Source organism: Rhinoderma darwinii, chromosome 3, assembly GCF_050947455.1.
Source record: "Rhinoderma darwinii isolate aRhiDar2 chromosome 3, aRhiDar2.hap1, whole genome shotgun sequence".
Taxonomy (NCBI): Eukaryota; Metazoa; Chordata; class Amphibia; order Anura; family Rhinodermatidae; genus Rhinoderma; species Rhinoderma darwinii.
The window spans coordinates 183659650-183675936 of record NC_134689.1 but is presented as its reverse complement, the minus strand read 5'-3'; the positions used below and the strand labels follow the sequence as shown (position 1 = coordinate 183675936).

Genomic DNA, 16287 nt, shown 5'->3' with positions numbered 1-16287 from the left:
CAAATCTGTTCTTCTCAAATAAGATTGGTTAGTGTAAACCATGCCTCATGGCAAACAACTTTCAGAAGACCTCAGAAGAAGTGTTATAGACAATTGACAGGTGCTTCAATTAAGGAGATGTGATTGGAAGTGTGGGTTTCACAGGTGCTTTACTTATGTAATTAAGGCACAGAAAGCGTGGTTACTGACAAATCCGTTTCTCTCAAGAAAAGATTAGTTGTTTGAACCATGCTTTGAGGCAAACCATTTTCAAAAGACGTGTTATAGAGATGCATGAAGCTGGAAAAGGCTACAAAAACATTGCTGAAGACCAGTGTTTACAACAGTCCATGGTTAAACAAATTGTGTACATATAGAGAAAATTCATAAAACCCATTTACTTTATCAGAACAATTCCTATTGGTTTTGCTTGAACAGATTATGACAATCTGTTGTAATACATATCTAACCTGCATTAAAAGTATACGCTTATCATTGCTATCACTATGATACTCCAATAAGTCTCATTATTGTATTATAATGATATTATTATTGGACTGAATTGAATGCACTGGCTGTCATAGCTTAGGCAGTGCATTAAATTCAGTTTAAAACAAGCTGTTGCAAAGATTGGGGAAAGGATACAATGGAGGAGAAATCAGTGACTATACAATTCTATGACACCTGGGTGACTATGACAAAAATATAGCTCCATAGCTGCTACAAAAATGGCTGCTGTAACTTGGCTACTACCTGGACACACCTAGTAGGACGAGAAGAGGTCAAGAGCGTAACCACCTGACACTGGAACAAAATTACAGCGCACAGTGATTGATCCTAAAGTGTACATAGTAAACCTAAGGTTTTACTTTTGCCCATAGATCGACTTTATTTTTCAGTATACAATTTGTTTATTAGTATTATGGGATAAGCTTTTTTGAAGAAGTGGTCTATGGTGAATATATAGCTTGCTCTAGGTATACATGACAGGTCTACTTTAATACTTCTTGTATTCACATTACAAGCATGAACTGGTTAAATGTAGTTAATTATTTTAAAAAATCACAGTGCCCTTAATAAGAGTTGTGTAATTGGGAGAAATGTCACAATTGATTTGCAGCCTCAGCACATCCAGAATGCAGAAGTATTGATCATCACTTGCTGTGTTTAAAAGACAAATGAGGACTTCTATGCAACATGTTTTAGTTACATTGTGCTAAATAGACTATGGGAAAAACTATTGAATGGCATTGTACAAATGCCAATCTTTTTATATTTAAGAGAACTCACAATTGTGATAATGAGAAGTTTAGATTTTGCTCTACATCCTCTAGTCGCATGTAAACTTAATCTCTGTTCACAGAAATTCTACATCACTTGAAGCCATTAGCTGTGTGTGCTATTGTTATGCCACTTTTATGATGATTTGGTAATGAATTTCCACTGCTGTTATCAGAGTTTTCAGATACAAGTGCTTAGGCTTTGTTTACATCTGCGTCAGGGCTCCATTCAGGGGTTCCGTCTGAATTTTCAGTCAGGGGAACCCATTCACGGAACCCTGACTGAGACAAACGTAACCCATAGGTCACACATAGGCCATGTATTGAGGATTTCCTTAATATTGCACAGATGATTTGATTACTTTCACTAAATCAATTCCCCATTTAAGACTGGCCGTGGTTGACTATCACATAAAAGTTCCAATAGTGAAGTCCAAATTTCTAGCAAGTTTTGTTGAAAACTTGATGTCCATAGTTAAAGAGGCTCTGTCACCACATTATAAATGCCCTGTCTCCTACATAGATGCAGGTCTGATATGGGACATTTGTTACTATTAAAATGCAGTGTCATATTAGTACTTCACTTGGCATGGTGAAGTAATTAGGCATCATATACACGTATACACTCAATTTAAAGCAGTAGCTCATTTTATATACTGTATATGTTAAAATGAAACACCGCACATTTTTTTTTTTTGTCTTTTAGTTCAATGGTAAAATGCCTTCACCCAGTGACCCTTTATGTAGGGGCATTAACTGGATATACACCGTCTGGCACCAGCTGAACTCCTGCTTGTCCCGCTTAGGCACACCAGAGGCGCTTTTTGGCCCACAACCATTTATGTCTTGTCCAATGGTACCTGGAAATCTGCATATAATGGTAAAGTAAGTACACATTCTGTTTTTTTCATACCTGTTTTAAAGAACCTATAAGGTAACACCAAAGCTAGCTTGTAATGTTATCCTTCTAAAATGAAATCCAGCATTTAATATTTTTCTCACCTTATAAGATTGATTTATAGTATATGCACACCATATTTATACTTGTATATACTTTACTTACTTTTAATAATATCATGATGAACGTTATAATTTTAATGGTTTTTAAATATACATACTTCATATATAGATTTTATTTTATTTTTTTCATATCTGAAGTAATGCCTTTAAGTAGAGTGATCTTAGTGGGTTACAGAAGGGGTTTTTATTCTTCCAATAATGTGTAATAATACACTATATGTATTTATAGGTGGATGTCAAAATTGTGGAATGCAGTGATCGTTCCAAAAGTTCAAGAAGCAATTCTATCCATTGCCACATCAAAAAGGCCCTCTGTTCTCAGACATGTTACAGCCACAAAAACTCCAAGTCAAGGTCAACAGGCGATTGTCAAAGCTGCTCTCAGCATTCTGCTAAATAAAGCTATTCTACATGCCTGTCCTGTTCCAAAACATGGTAAGAATGGTCTTTAAAATAGTAATGAACAATATTGAAAAGTAGAGACATGACTTCAGGGTAAAGTAAAACAAATTGTACTGTGCTACTACAACAGTCTTTAACAAGTCAATTGTTTTTCCATGCAGTCTATTTTTAATCCCTTTGGCGACACGTAACATAACTGTACATCACAGCCTTACGGTTTGAGCCCGCTCCATTCTCAGTGAGTGTTGGCTGTATGTTACAGCCAACACCTCACTGCAATGGCCGGGATTAGAGATAACACTGATCCCGGCCGTTTAACCACTTAGATGCTGTGGTCAATAGCAACCGCAGCATCAAAGCCGTTAGAAAGAGGGTGCAGCTCCAACAGTAAGCCCTTCGACATTCCCACCCCCCCCCGTCTCTGATCTATGGTTTCCGGTTGTTCTTATGGCAGCCCGGGGGTCTAATGAAGGCCGAAAGGTCTGCAATTTCTCTAGAAGGGCTTAAAATGAGCTGTTTAAAGGTACCACACACTGCAAAACAGAAGTATTGCAGTGTATGGTACCAGCGATCATTTATTCAAATGCTCTATGGAGATTAAAAATAAAAAAAAAGAGTTAAGTAAAGGTTTTTTTAATGTACAAAAAAATATTGAAAGTTAAAAAAATTACTTTTCCCATTTTTACCATAAAAGTAATTAAAAAACTTGCATAATTGGTAAGTCCAAACTATTCTAATATAACGGTATGTAACCCGCACAGTAAACGTTATGAAAAAAAAAGTTAGGATTGCTGTTTTGGTCACCAAAAAACAGAGGAAAAAAACGAAAAATGGCTATGGCGCCAAGGGGTTGAAATCTCTTCTGATATTAAAACTAGATTAAATCAATGTCATGTAAACGTAGAAGGTATTTACAAAGTTTATTTCCTTCACATATCAAAAATGCTAGTGGTTTATCATCATTTTGATCTTGAATGTAAATTGTTCCCTTATTCACCAAGTGGCCAACTATGCATCAAGAAATGATGGTGTGTAAGCACAGCAGAAGCATTTACTCCAGCTTGTATACAGCAATATCTGGCTGGTAGGCACTGATTAGTGAAAGATATACAAACCAAGACATCTGTAGTGTCACATAGAGAAAGATGGCTTTCAAGGTGTTGCATGAAGGCCCCCAATCCCTTTTATGAAAGAAATTGGCAGAACACAGCTAAATTTGATTGTCATAAATGTAGTGTAAATATCTACAAGGTATAATAACTACACTATATATCTCAACATTTCCTCGGATGATGTCTGCTTAAGGATAACAGAAAACAAAAACTCCGATATATATAAATAGTAATTGTATAATTTGTAATATTGTTTTATTCATGTGATGAATACCAGCACTTAATCAGCGCTAGTAGCACATAAACTTGTGAATTAGAAAGTGCAAGTAGAAATTAGTATATTACATAAAGGCCTTTTCACTCGGGCCATTTATTGGGCAAATGAGCGTTCATATGAACGAGCAAACGTTTATTCATCGGCTGATCGTATAGTTTATGCTACATTAAATATTATCGTTGTATCCTGTTTGCAACACTTTAAATAAAATGAATTTAAAAATCTATATATTATCGTTGTCGGCAGCACATCTCCCTGTGTAAACTGGGAGATGTGCTGCCGACATGATAGAAATGTATGAGGACGAGCAACCATAGTAACGATTTTACACCAGTAATTATCAGGCGTTAACAGAACGCTTCGTTCCCTATAACGATCAGCCAATAAACGAGCCGTTCATTGGCTGATTGTATCATTTTAAATGCCTAAACTATTATCGTTGTCGGCAGCACATCTCCCTGTGTAACCAGGAAGATGTGCTGCCGACATGATAAAAATTTATAGGGATGAGCGATCAGAGTAACTAGCGCTCGTCCCCATACTAGCTCATTGTGAAAGGAGCAAACGAGCGCCAATCAACAAATTGTCTCGTTGATTGGCGCTCATTTACACGGCCCACGTCGGGCCGTGTAAGGGCTTGTCCACACGTAACGGAATTTCTGCAGCAATTACGCAGAAAGTAGCAGAAATTCCTCTGTGCAAAAACCGCACCATTTCCTGTGATTTTTACTGCAGAAGATGGTGCGGATTTTGCTATGTTTTTATCAATGCTGGGAGATGGTGACATCTCCTCTGAAAAGCGCAGCAATTCAGTCCACTTTCCGCAGCAGGAATTGACATGCTGCGGTACGAAAATTATTCACCACAGGTCAATTTCTGGTCGGAACTTTTACGCAGTGTGTGGATGAGATTTGTTAAATCGCACCCACTTTGCTGCTGCTGTATTGTGCTGCGTATCCTCTGTCTGCAATTCTGGGCATAAAATCCGCAGCAATTCTGCTACGTATGGACAAGCCCTAAGACCACCTTAAGTTAAATAAGCAAAGATATGTAAACAACACACTATAAGATAAGTATAATATAGTATAAGATGTTATCGAAGTCTTCGGTATATCATACATAGAGAGCGACATTTCATTGCTATGTAATATTTCAGATATAGAACAATATATGGCTGATTTTAAAGGAGGAAGTTTTACGTTATCAATGAGCTCAACATATAAGTGTGGATTAAAGAAGAAAGGAGAAAATGGAGCCTGGAGAAAAGTCAGTACAAGTCCTCGTAAAAAATCTAATCTGAATACCTCATGGAACTCCATGGAAGAGAGAAAAAAAGGTGATTTTACTAATATACATTACCTGTAAATTCACCCACAGTTATTTTTACAAGCCATAAGTTAAATTGGGATCTCACTTTTAACAGTTCATTGTTTAAAAAGTGGTTTTCAGCAAGGGCGAAACCCCATTCAAATGTAGCCTCGGTGGCGATCAGCTGATCGTGGAGGGTCTGGCTGCTTCACTACTACCATCTCAAGGAGTATGCCCTAGCTGGCCATACACATAAGAAAGAAGACAGCCGATTTCGGCAGGATCGGCAGACTATACTATGTGTATGGGGACTCCTGACTCTCCCCCGATGACAGATGTCTCGGGAGAAAGGAATCCGGCATGTTAAAATTCATTGTTTCCACAGGAGATTAGCTGCTGTCAGTGAGTTCTGGCAGTGGCTTTTTCGCCACTCCCCATATAAATAAACTTATTATATTTATGTTAGCATCTAGTGAAATGGCTGTCGGTCAACTTTACTAAGTTACTTTAACCCTTTAGGGACCAGCCTACTTTGGGCCTTAATGACCAGGCAATTTTTTCCATTTTTCATAGTTCCATTTCAAAAGCCATAACTTGTTTATGCTTCTATGAGGGCTTGTATTATTCGGGGCTAGTTGTATTTTTTAATGACCCCATTTTGAAATACATATAAGTAGAGGCTACTTTCCTTGTCACATCCTTGGGTGTTGGTGCATGCAACAGGGCTTTCCCCAAAGCCCGAAGCTACTTGACCACTCCTTTAGTTTTGTATGCTTGTTTTTTTTTATGCTATTTCATGTATTTTCTTGCTTATTTGGCTTGTAAGTTTTTTCAAACAGTCTAATTACAATTTTGTGAGGCAATTTTGAATGAAGAAACACAAGGCGATGGCATTATTAGAAAAATAACTTGGTCCGATGAAGCCAACTTCAAACTTTCAGGTGCTGTTAATAGGCTCAGCTGAGTTTATTACTCAACAGAAACCCCCTTGCAACAATTGAAGAACAGTGGAACCAACCTGGGGTTACAGTTTGGGAGGCCCTTTCATGTAAAGGGGTAATTGGACCTATCTTTTACAGTGCAACGGTTACCTCAGACCTGTACCTTCACATGCTCCCAAGAAAGTGTAATACCACAATTGCAGTTGGAGCATGAAAATTAAGACTTCTATTTTCAGCAAGATGGAGCCCCTACTTACTATGCTTTAGCGGTGCGTAATTTTATTGACATAAATTACTCAATAGAAAGATAGGTAGACGAGGCCTGGTTGAATGGCCACCACAATGATCAGACTTTTTCCCAATGGACTTTTTCTTTTGGGGAGTTATCAAAGATAAGCTATACTCAAGAAATCCACGCATGGTTGATAACCTGATTCAGTTCATAAAAGAAGCATGCCTAGAAATTAATGCCAATAAAGAACTTTGTGCCAAAGTGTGCTTGAGTGTATAAACTAGATTACAGCAATGTGTAAATAGTGAGGGCCACCAATTTGAGTATATACGAGATTGTACTCAATTGTTTCGTTATTCTATAAAATACTATTTCAGCTGTATACCTATTATTATATTTACCTATTATTTAAACTGTATACCTACGTATGCACCCCCTGTGTGTGTGTGTGTGTGTGTGTGTGTGTGTGTGTGTGTGTGTGTGTATATATATATATATATATATATACTAGTCCTTCTCAATGAATTAGAATATCCTCAAAAAGTTAATCTATTTCAGTAATTCAATACAAAAAGTGAAACTCATATATTATATAGATTCAATACACACAGAGTGATCGATTTCCAGCATTTTTTTATTTTAACCTCTTGCCGCGTTGCTCCGCAATAGTACGTCCTGCAGAGGAGTTAGTTCCCGCTTCCAGACGTATTTTTTTCTTTTAACCTCTTGCCGCGCTGCTCCGCAATAGTACGTCCTGCAGAGGAGTTAGTTCCCGCTTCCAGACGCATTTTTTTCTTTTAACCTCTTGCCGCGCTGCTCCGCAATAGTACGTCCTGCAGAGGAGTTAGTTCCCGCTTCCAGACGTACTATTGCGGAGTAGTTCCCGGCGCACACTGTCCTAACGGACAGTGTCCAGGAACCGGGAGGTAAGCTGTCCCCGACAACTGACACACCAGCCTTGCCGGTCAGCGGACCATCGCCGCTGATTTCGGCAATTAACCCCATAAATGTGTCGACGGATTGCCGTCGCCGCATTTAAGTGGTTTGAAGCACATCGGCAGCCCCCACAAAGTGATCGTGGGGGCTACCGATGCTTGTCACGGCAATTGGAGGTCAGACAATGACCTCCGGGTTGCCATGTACGGAAGCCTCGGAGGAACAGCCTCCGGCCGGTCCCCCGAGGCTTCCTGTCAGTGTGACTGTCATGTCACAATGACAGTTAGAGTACATTACACTACGTGTGTAGTGTAATGTACTCTAGCAGCAGCGATCAAAGCTGCAAGTCTAAGTGTGCCCTAGTGGACAAAAAGAAAGGAATTGGAACCAGCGCTGGAAAATTAGTGCATCTGATAAAACAGGAAACTTCTTCCAAGTTTTAATTTTCTTAGATATAAAAGCAGTGAAGAAATGATGGTGGAAGAGGGTTTAGTCTATCATCTTAATACCCTCTGTACTTTGGACTAAACCCGCTTCCACCATCATTTCTTCACTGCTTTTATATCTAAGAAAATTAAAACTTGGAAGAAGTTTCCTGTTTTATCAGATGCACTAATTTTCCAGCGCTGGTTCCAATTCTTTTCTTTTTGTCTATGCAAGTACGTGTGCCGACACGAGGATCCGTGCACCGACCATCATACCTGTGACAAGGTGAGCTGGAGGAATTTCCCCCCTTTTTTCTGTTATATGTCCCCTAGTGGGACAAGTGAAAAAAGTAAAAAAAAGATAATAAAAATGTTTTTAAAAAAGTGTAAAAATAAGTTATAAGTTATATAAACAAACACTGCATTTTTTTCCTATAATAAGTCTTTCATTATAGGAAAAAAATGAACACGTAAAAAAAAAGTACACATATCTGGTATTGCCGCGTTCGTAACGACCCCAACTATAAAACTATAATGTTATTTTTCCCACACGATGAACACCCCAAAAAAAATCAGTAAAAAACTACACCAGAATCGCTATTTTTTTGGTCACCACCCCTCCCAAAATAGAGAATAAAAAGTGATCAAAAAGTCGCACGTACCCCAAAATAATACCGATAAAAACTACAACCCGTCCTGCAAAAAACAAGCCCTTACACAGCTTTTTTGACTGAAAAATAAAAAAGTTACGGCTCTCAGAATATGGTGACACAGAAAATAAATTATTTTATAAAAAAGTGATTTTATTGTGCAAAAGCTGCAAAACATAAAAAAAACGATATACATATGGTATCGCCGTAATCGTACCGACCCGCAGAATAAAATATAATGGTCATTTATAGTGCACGGTGAACGCCGCAAAAAAATAAACTAAAAAACATTGTCAGAATTGCTTGTTTTTGGTCACCCGGCTTGCAAAAAAATGTAATAAAAAGTGATCAAAAAAATCGCATGTACCCCAAAATGGTACCAATGAAAAGTACAGATTGTCTCGCAACAAATAAGCCCTCACGCAGCTCAAAACCCAAAACAGAAAAACTACCAAGCAAAATCTGCGCTCCAAAAGCAAAATGGTGTCCCTCCCTTCTGAGCCCTGCAGCGTGCCCAAACAGCCGTTTGTGCCCACATATATGGCATCGCCATACCCGGGAGAACCCGCTTAACGCTTTATGAGGTATTTGTCTTCAGGGGCACAAACTGGGCACGACATATTATGCACTAAAATGGCATATCCGTGGAAAATTGCCATATTCACACCATCCGCTGTGCATTAACCCATTTGAGCACTATGACTTAATAGCACATCATGATGCGGGAGTGATGTATGGAGCGGGCTCACGTGCTGAGCCCGCTCCATACGCTGCGGGTGTCGGCTGTGTATTACAGCTGACACCCGGGACTAACGGACAGGAACAGCGATCGCGCTGTTACAGGAGTCTGTAAAAATAACAATATTGTACCCGCGGATCCAATGATCGCTATTACAAGTCCCCTAAGGGGACTAATAAAATGTGTAGAAGAATTAAAGTTATTAGTAGTAAGAAAGAAAAAAGTTTAAAGTTAAAAAAAAAAAACCTTTTCCCATTTTTCTTCAAAAGTAATGTAAAAAAATAAACAGAATTGATATCGCTACGTCCGTAAAAGGCCGAACTATTACAATATACCATTATTTAACTCGCACGATGAACACCGTAAAAAACTTAAATAATTTACACCGCCAAAATCGCTGTAGTTTTCGTTTTTACCGCACGGCGAAAGCTGTAAAAACGAAAACCCAAAAAAATGGAATCAGATTTTTTTCCTATATTCCTATATGTTCCTATTTTTTTTTTTTCAGTTTCCCAGTACTTTTTATGGCACTTTAAATAGTATCAATAGAAACTACAATTCCTCCCGCGAGAAATAAGCTCTCACATCACTCTACTGACGGAAAAAGAAAAAAGTTATGGCTCTTGGAAGGCGGGTAGTGAAAAACGAAAATAAGAAAGCAAAAAATTGATCAGTCCAAGGGTTAATTCATTTCTAATGGAAAAAATGTATGACCACATGTGGGGTAATTCCGTACCCGGGAGAAATAGCTTTACAAAAATTGGTTGTTTATTTCTCCTTTATCCCTTGTGAAAATGAGAAAATTCAACATTTTAGTGGAAAAAAATTGTGATATTCATTTTCTCCGCCTAATTCTAATAAATTCTGCAAAAGACCCGTGGAGTCTAAATGTTCACTATACCCTTAGATAAATTCCTTGAGAGGTGTAGTTTCCAAAATGGGGTCACTTTTGGGGAGTTTCCCCTGTTTTGGTCCCTCCAGGGTGTTGCAAAAGCGACATAGAACCGAAAACCAATCCAGCAAAATCCATGCTCCAAAATCCAAATAGCACTCCTTCGCTTCTGAGCCTTGCTGTGGGTCCAATCAGAAGTTTATTACCACATATGGGATATTGCTGTAATCAGGAGACATTGCTTTACAAATGTTGGGGTGTCTTCATTATTCCTCGTAAATATTACGCATTTCTATGTTTTTTCAGAAAAAAAGTAGATTTTCATTTTTACAGACTAATTCCAATATATTTAGCGAAAAACCTGTGTGGTCAAAATGCTAACTATACCCCTAGATAAATTCCTTGATAGGTGTAGTTTCCAAAATGGGGTCACTTTTGGAGGGTTTCCCCTGTTTTGGTCCCTCCAGGGTGTTGCAAAAGCGACATAGAACCGAAAACCAATCCAGCAAAATCCATGCTCCAAAATCCAAATGGCACTCCTTCCCTTCTGAGCCTTGCTGTGGGTCCAATCAGCAGTTTATTACCACATATGGGATATTGCCGTAATCGGGAGACATTGCTTTACATATGTTGGGGTACATTTTCTTTATTATCTCTTGTAAATATTAAAAATTTCTATGTTTTTTCCAGAAAAACGTAGATTTTAATTTTTACGGACTAATTCTGATAAATTTGGCGAAAAACCTGTACGGTCAAAATGCTAACTATACACCTACATAAATTCCTTGAGGGGTGTAGTTTCCAAAATGGGGTAACTTTTGGGGTGTTTCCACTGTTTTGGCACCACAAGACCTCTTCAAACATGACAAGGTGCCTAAAATATATTTTTTTTTAAAAAGGAGGCCCAAAATCCATTGGGTGCTCCTTTGCGTCTGAGGCCAGTGCTTCAGTCCATTATCACACTAGGACCACATGTGGGATATTTCTAAAAACTGCAGAATCTGGGCAATAAATATTGAGTTGCATTTCTCTGGTAAAACCTTCTATGTTACAAAAAAAAATGTATTAGAAATGAATTTCGGCAAAAAAAATAACATTTGTAAATTTCACCTCTACTTTGCTTTAATTCCTGTGAAACGCCTAAAGGGTTAAAACACTTTGTGAATGCTGATTCGAATACCTTGAGGGGTGCAGTTTTCAAAATGGGGTGACTTCTGGGGATTTTCTAATATATAAGGCCCTCAAAGCCACCTCAGAACTGAACTGGTCCCTGAAAAAATAGCCTTTTGAAATTTTCTTTAAAATATGAGAAATTGCTGCTAAGCCTTGTAACGTCCTAGAAAAATAAAAGGACGTTCAAAAAACGATGCAAACATGAAGTAGACATATGGGAAATGTTAACTAGTAACTATTTTGTGTGGTATTACTATCTGTTTTACAAGCAGATACGTTTAAATTTAGAAAAATGCTAATTTTTGCTAATTTTTTCTAAATTGTGGTGTTTTTCAGAAATAAATACCAAAATTATCGACAACGTTTTTTTCACTAACATAAAGTACAACATGTCACGAGAAAACAATCTCAGAATCGCTTGGATAGGTAAAAGCATTCCAACGTTATTACCACATAAAGTAACACATGTCAGATTTGCAAAAATTGGCTGGGTCCTGAAGGCCAAAACAGGCTGGGTCCTGAAGGGGTTAATGTTGATGTAATGGCGGAAGGAGGTGAAGGGAACAAGTGAGCCCTAATCTACCCACCGCCCTGTCCCTGCCTACTTGCAACGACCCGCCCTAGGCGACGGGGTACAACTTGGCGGCGGTCCCTACGCTAACTAAGTGCAAGGGGATACAAACAGGGAACAAGCAAGGGAAGGGGCAGTAGCCCACGGAACACCGTGAGGGAACGGAGTGGTGAACGAGCAGTCAGGATCAGTATGTAATGAAGTATACAAACGCAGAGCACGGAGCAGGAAGCAAGCCGGGGGCAGAGCGAAGCAGGATAAGCGGGAAATGAAGCAAGGCTGAAGCACGGCAGAAGCAGGCTGGAGCAAGGCAGCAGTGGGGCCAGGAAACCAGGAAGAATCACAAGCAATGAGGAAGAGAAAACGGCAGGTATAAATGGACAGGGGGCGGAGCTAACTCCGACTGACAAGGCCGCGATAGGCTCTCCCACTCCTGAGCCTGCCACCCTGATTGGTGGGAGAAGGTGTCAGTCTAAGAGGTCTGGTCTCAGGTGTCGATTGATTAATCCTGGGAGTATCCACAGACGTAGTGCCTGGCAGATCCTTTACAGTACTCCCCCTTTTATGAGGGGCCACCGGACCCTTACTAAGAGGACCCGGTTTAGTGGGGAAGAGAAGGTGGAACCTCCTGACCAATACCCCAGCGTGAGCATCTCGAGCAGGTACCCAAGTCCTCTCCTCCGGCCTGTATCCTCTCCAATGGACCAGGTACTGGAGGGATCCCTGGACCATCCTACTGTCCACGATCTTGCCCACCTCGAATTCCACCCCCTCAGGGGTGAGGACGGGAACAGGAGGTTTCCTCGAGGGGGACCAGGACGGGGAGCAGCGTTTAAGGAGGGAGGCATGAAAGACGTCGTGTATGCGAAAGGATGGGGGCAGCTCGAGACGGAAGGATACAGGGTTGAGGACTTCAATGACCTTATAAGGCCCAATAAATCGGGGAGCAAACTTCCTGGATGGGACCTTAAGGCGCAAGTTCCTAGACGACAACCACACCAGATCCCCGACGACAAACCGGGGGTTAGCAGAACGTCTACTATCAGCCTGAATCTTTTGTACGCTCTGGGACGCCTCTAGGTTCTTCTGAACCTGGGCCCAGACTGTGCACAGTTCCCGATGAACGTCCTCTACCTCGGGATTATTGGAACAACCAGGAGAAACAGAGGAGAACCGTGGATTAAACCCGAAATTACAGAAAAACGGGGAGACCCCTGACGAGTTACTGACCCGGTTATTCAGGGAAAATTCGGCGAGGGGAAGGAATGAGACCCAATCAAATTGACAGTCAGAGATGAAACACCTTAAATATTGTTCCAGGAATTGATTAGTCCTTTCCGTTTGGCCATTAGTTTCGGGATGGAAGGCAGAGGAGAAGGACAGATCAATCTCCAACTTTTTACAAAAAGCTCTCCAAAATAATGAAACAAATTGTACCCCTCTGTCAGAAACGATATTGACTGGGGCCCCATGGAGACGCAGAATGTGTTTAACAAACAAAGAAGCTAACGTCTTGGCTTTAGGTAGTTTCTTAAGGGGCACAAAGTGGCACATCTTGCTGAAGCGGTCTACTACCACCCACACCACCGACTTGCCCTGAGATGGAGGCAAATCGGTGATAAAATCCATGGAGATATGGGTCCAAGGTCTCTGGGGAATGGGCAAAGAACGTAGTAAGCCCGCAGGTCGGGACCTAGGGGTCTTGGACCTAGCACAAACCTCACAAGCGGCGACGTAAGCCCTAACGTCCTTAGGCAAACCAGGCCACCAATAGTTCCTGGTAATGAGGTGTTTGGTACCCAAGATGCCAGGATGACCTACTGTAAAGGATCTGCCAGGCACTACGTCTGTGGATACTCCCAGGATTAATCAATCGACACCTGAGGCCAGACCTCTTAGACTGACACCTGCTCCCACCAATCAGGGTGGCAGGCTCAGGAGTGGGAGAGCCTATCGCGGCCTGGTCAGTCGGAGTTAGCTCCGCCCCCTGTCCATTTATACCTGCCGTTTTCTCTTCCTCATGGCTTGTGATTATGTAATGGCGGAAGGAGGTGAAGGGAACAAGTGAGCCCTAATCTACCCACCGCCCTGTCCCTGCCTACTTGCAACGACCCGCCCTAGGCGACGGGGTACAACTTGGCGGCGGTCCCTACGCTGACTAAGTGCAAGGGGATACAAACAGGGAACAAGCAAGGGAAGGGGCAGTAGCCCACGGAACACCGTGAGGGAACGGAGTGGTGAACGAGCAGTCAGGATCAGGATGTAATGAAGTATACAAACGCAGAGCACGGAGCAGGAAGCAAGCCGGGGGCAGAGCGAAGCAGGATAAGCGGGAACTGAAGCAAGGCTGAAGCACGGCAGAAGCAGGCTGGAGCAAGGCAGCAGTGGGGCCAGGAAACCAGGAAGAATCACAAGCAGTGAGGAAGAGAAAACGGCAGGTATAAATGGACAGGGGGCGGAGCTAACTCCGACTGACCAGGCCGCGATAGGCTCTCCCACTCCTGAGCCTGCCACCCTGATTGGTGGGAGCAGGTGTCAGTCTAAGAGGTCTGGCCTCAGGTGTCGATTGATTAATCCTGGGAGTATCCACAGACGTAGTGCCTTACAGATCTTTACAGTTGATGAGTATAGCTAACAATTAATGAAAACCCCCAAAAAAAGCACTCATACAGCTGCATCGGCAGAAAAATAAAAAAAGCTACGACTCCTAAAATATGGCGACACATTTTGAAATGAAAAAGTTTTTACTGTGTAAAAGTAGTAAATCATAAGAAACCTATATAAATATGGTATTGCAGCAATCGCAACAACCCACTGAATAAAGTTCTGTTATTTATACCACTTGGTAAACAGCATAAATTTAAGACACAAAGAAGAATGGTGAAATTTCCGGGGGTTTTTTTTTACACTACCAAACCAAAAAAGTCAATAAAAACGTAATCAATAAATTATATGTACCCCAAAATGGTACAATTAAAAAATACAACTTGACCCGCAAAAAAAAAAAGTCCTTATACAGCTATGTCGACGGAAAAATAAAAAAGTTATAGCTCTTTAAATGCGACGATGGAAAAACTTAAATTGCTTGGTCATTAAGGTTTAACCTATTAGTGACCGCCCATAAGTGTTTTTACAGCGGCCACTAATGGGCTTTATTCCGATGCAATTGGCTTTTTACGGCATTGCTTCGGAATAAAGTAGCACCGCCGTGAGGAGGGTTAGCTCCCTGCTCTCAGCTACCGGAGCTAGCTGAGGGTTTAAAGCAGTGACCGCTGTTTGTGGTCCCAAGACATGCGATTGCCGGTATTCAATGAATACCGACGATCGCCGTTACAGTGCATGCAGCAGTGTAAATGGATTTTTTTATCTCCTCATTATGTATGTTTGGTGAGAGGAGAAAAAAAAACAACCTACTTTTTAGGCCCCCGTTGCCAGCGATCGTGTTCCTCCAACCTCCGGGTAAAAAAAGAACATGGCGCGCACATGGGCTGTCAGTGAAAGGCAAATATTATGTCTGTAAATAGAAACTGATCAGGGACCATTATAATTGGTCCCTGATCATATGGTCACTGTGATGAACCTATCACAGTGACCATAGTCCTATATTTACAAAATACAGCACAGGACTTGTGCTGTTTCCCTTCCTCCTCTCACTGTAGTTGATTTGTGAAGGAGAGAGAGATACTTCGTACAAAACTTGTGCTGTACTATACTGTGAAATACATCAAATATTTACCAGTGTTTGCAGATTACCCGTAATCACCCCCAGATTACCCGTAATCTCCCCCAAGATTACCGGTAATTACCAGTGAGCTCTGTAATCTTTTTTTTTTATTTTATTTATTTTTTGCATATTTCGCTGTTTTAATAGCGGTTACTAGCTGCGGTTTACCGTAATTTTTTTTTTCATTTTTCTGTTAGTGGTATATATGTATATATAAAAAAAAGTCTATAAACATTTTTTTAAATACAATTTAAATGAATTGCAGTAATCGCAGAATGTTCTCTGCAGAGCAGGCGTACGCCTTGCTGTACTCCAGCAGTTCAGGCAGCGATACAGACACTGCCTCAGAAGCAGAATTTAGCTCAGAAAGTGACACAAGTTCTGCCACTGGACCCCCCGGGCTGGACCCCCCGGGCTGTCACCGGTTGAAGTATCAGGAGCAGGGTATGGCAGGCAATTTGTGACCCAAAATCCAATACTATGTCAGAGGATGGATCCCCACAACTGTCTCTGAGATTAAAATTTTTGTGTGAATTGCCCTAAATATGGGGTTAGTAAAAAAAGCCTTTCATCCGCCCCTCCTGGGCTACCAAAGCTATCCACAGCACCCCTGTTTTTGCTGCCGT

General features: G+C 40.8%; 1 protein-coding gene across 2 annotated transcripts in view; it reads left to right on the top strand.

Annotated features, from left to right (window-relative positions):
- CTTNBP2 (cortactin binding protein 2) overlaps positions 1–16287 on the top strand; it is a 160603-nt gene that overhangs the window by 123049 nt on the left and 21267 nt on the right. For both annotated transcript variants that reach the window (XM_075857131.1, XM_075857130.1), the window contains exons 17-19: positions 1966–2144; positions 2509–2714; positions 5227–5406. In XM_075857131.1, the coding sequence (XP_075713246.1) occupies positions 1966–2144; positions 2509–2714; positions 5227–5406 (565 nt within the window). The remainder of the gene's footprint in view (positions 1–1965; positions 2145–2508; positions 2715–5226; positions 5407–16287) is intronic.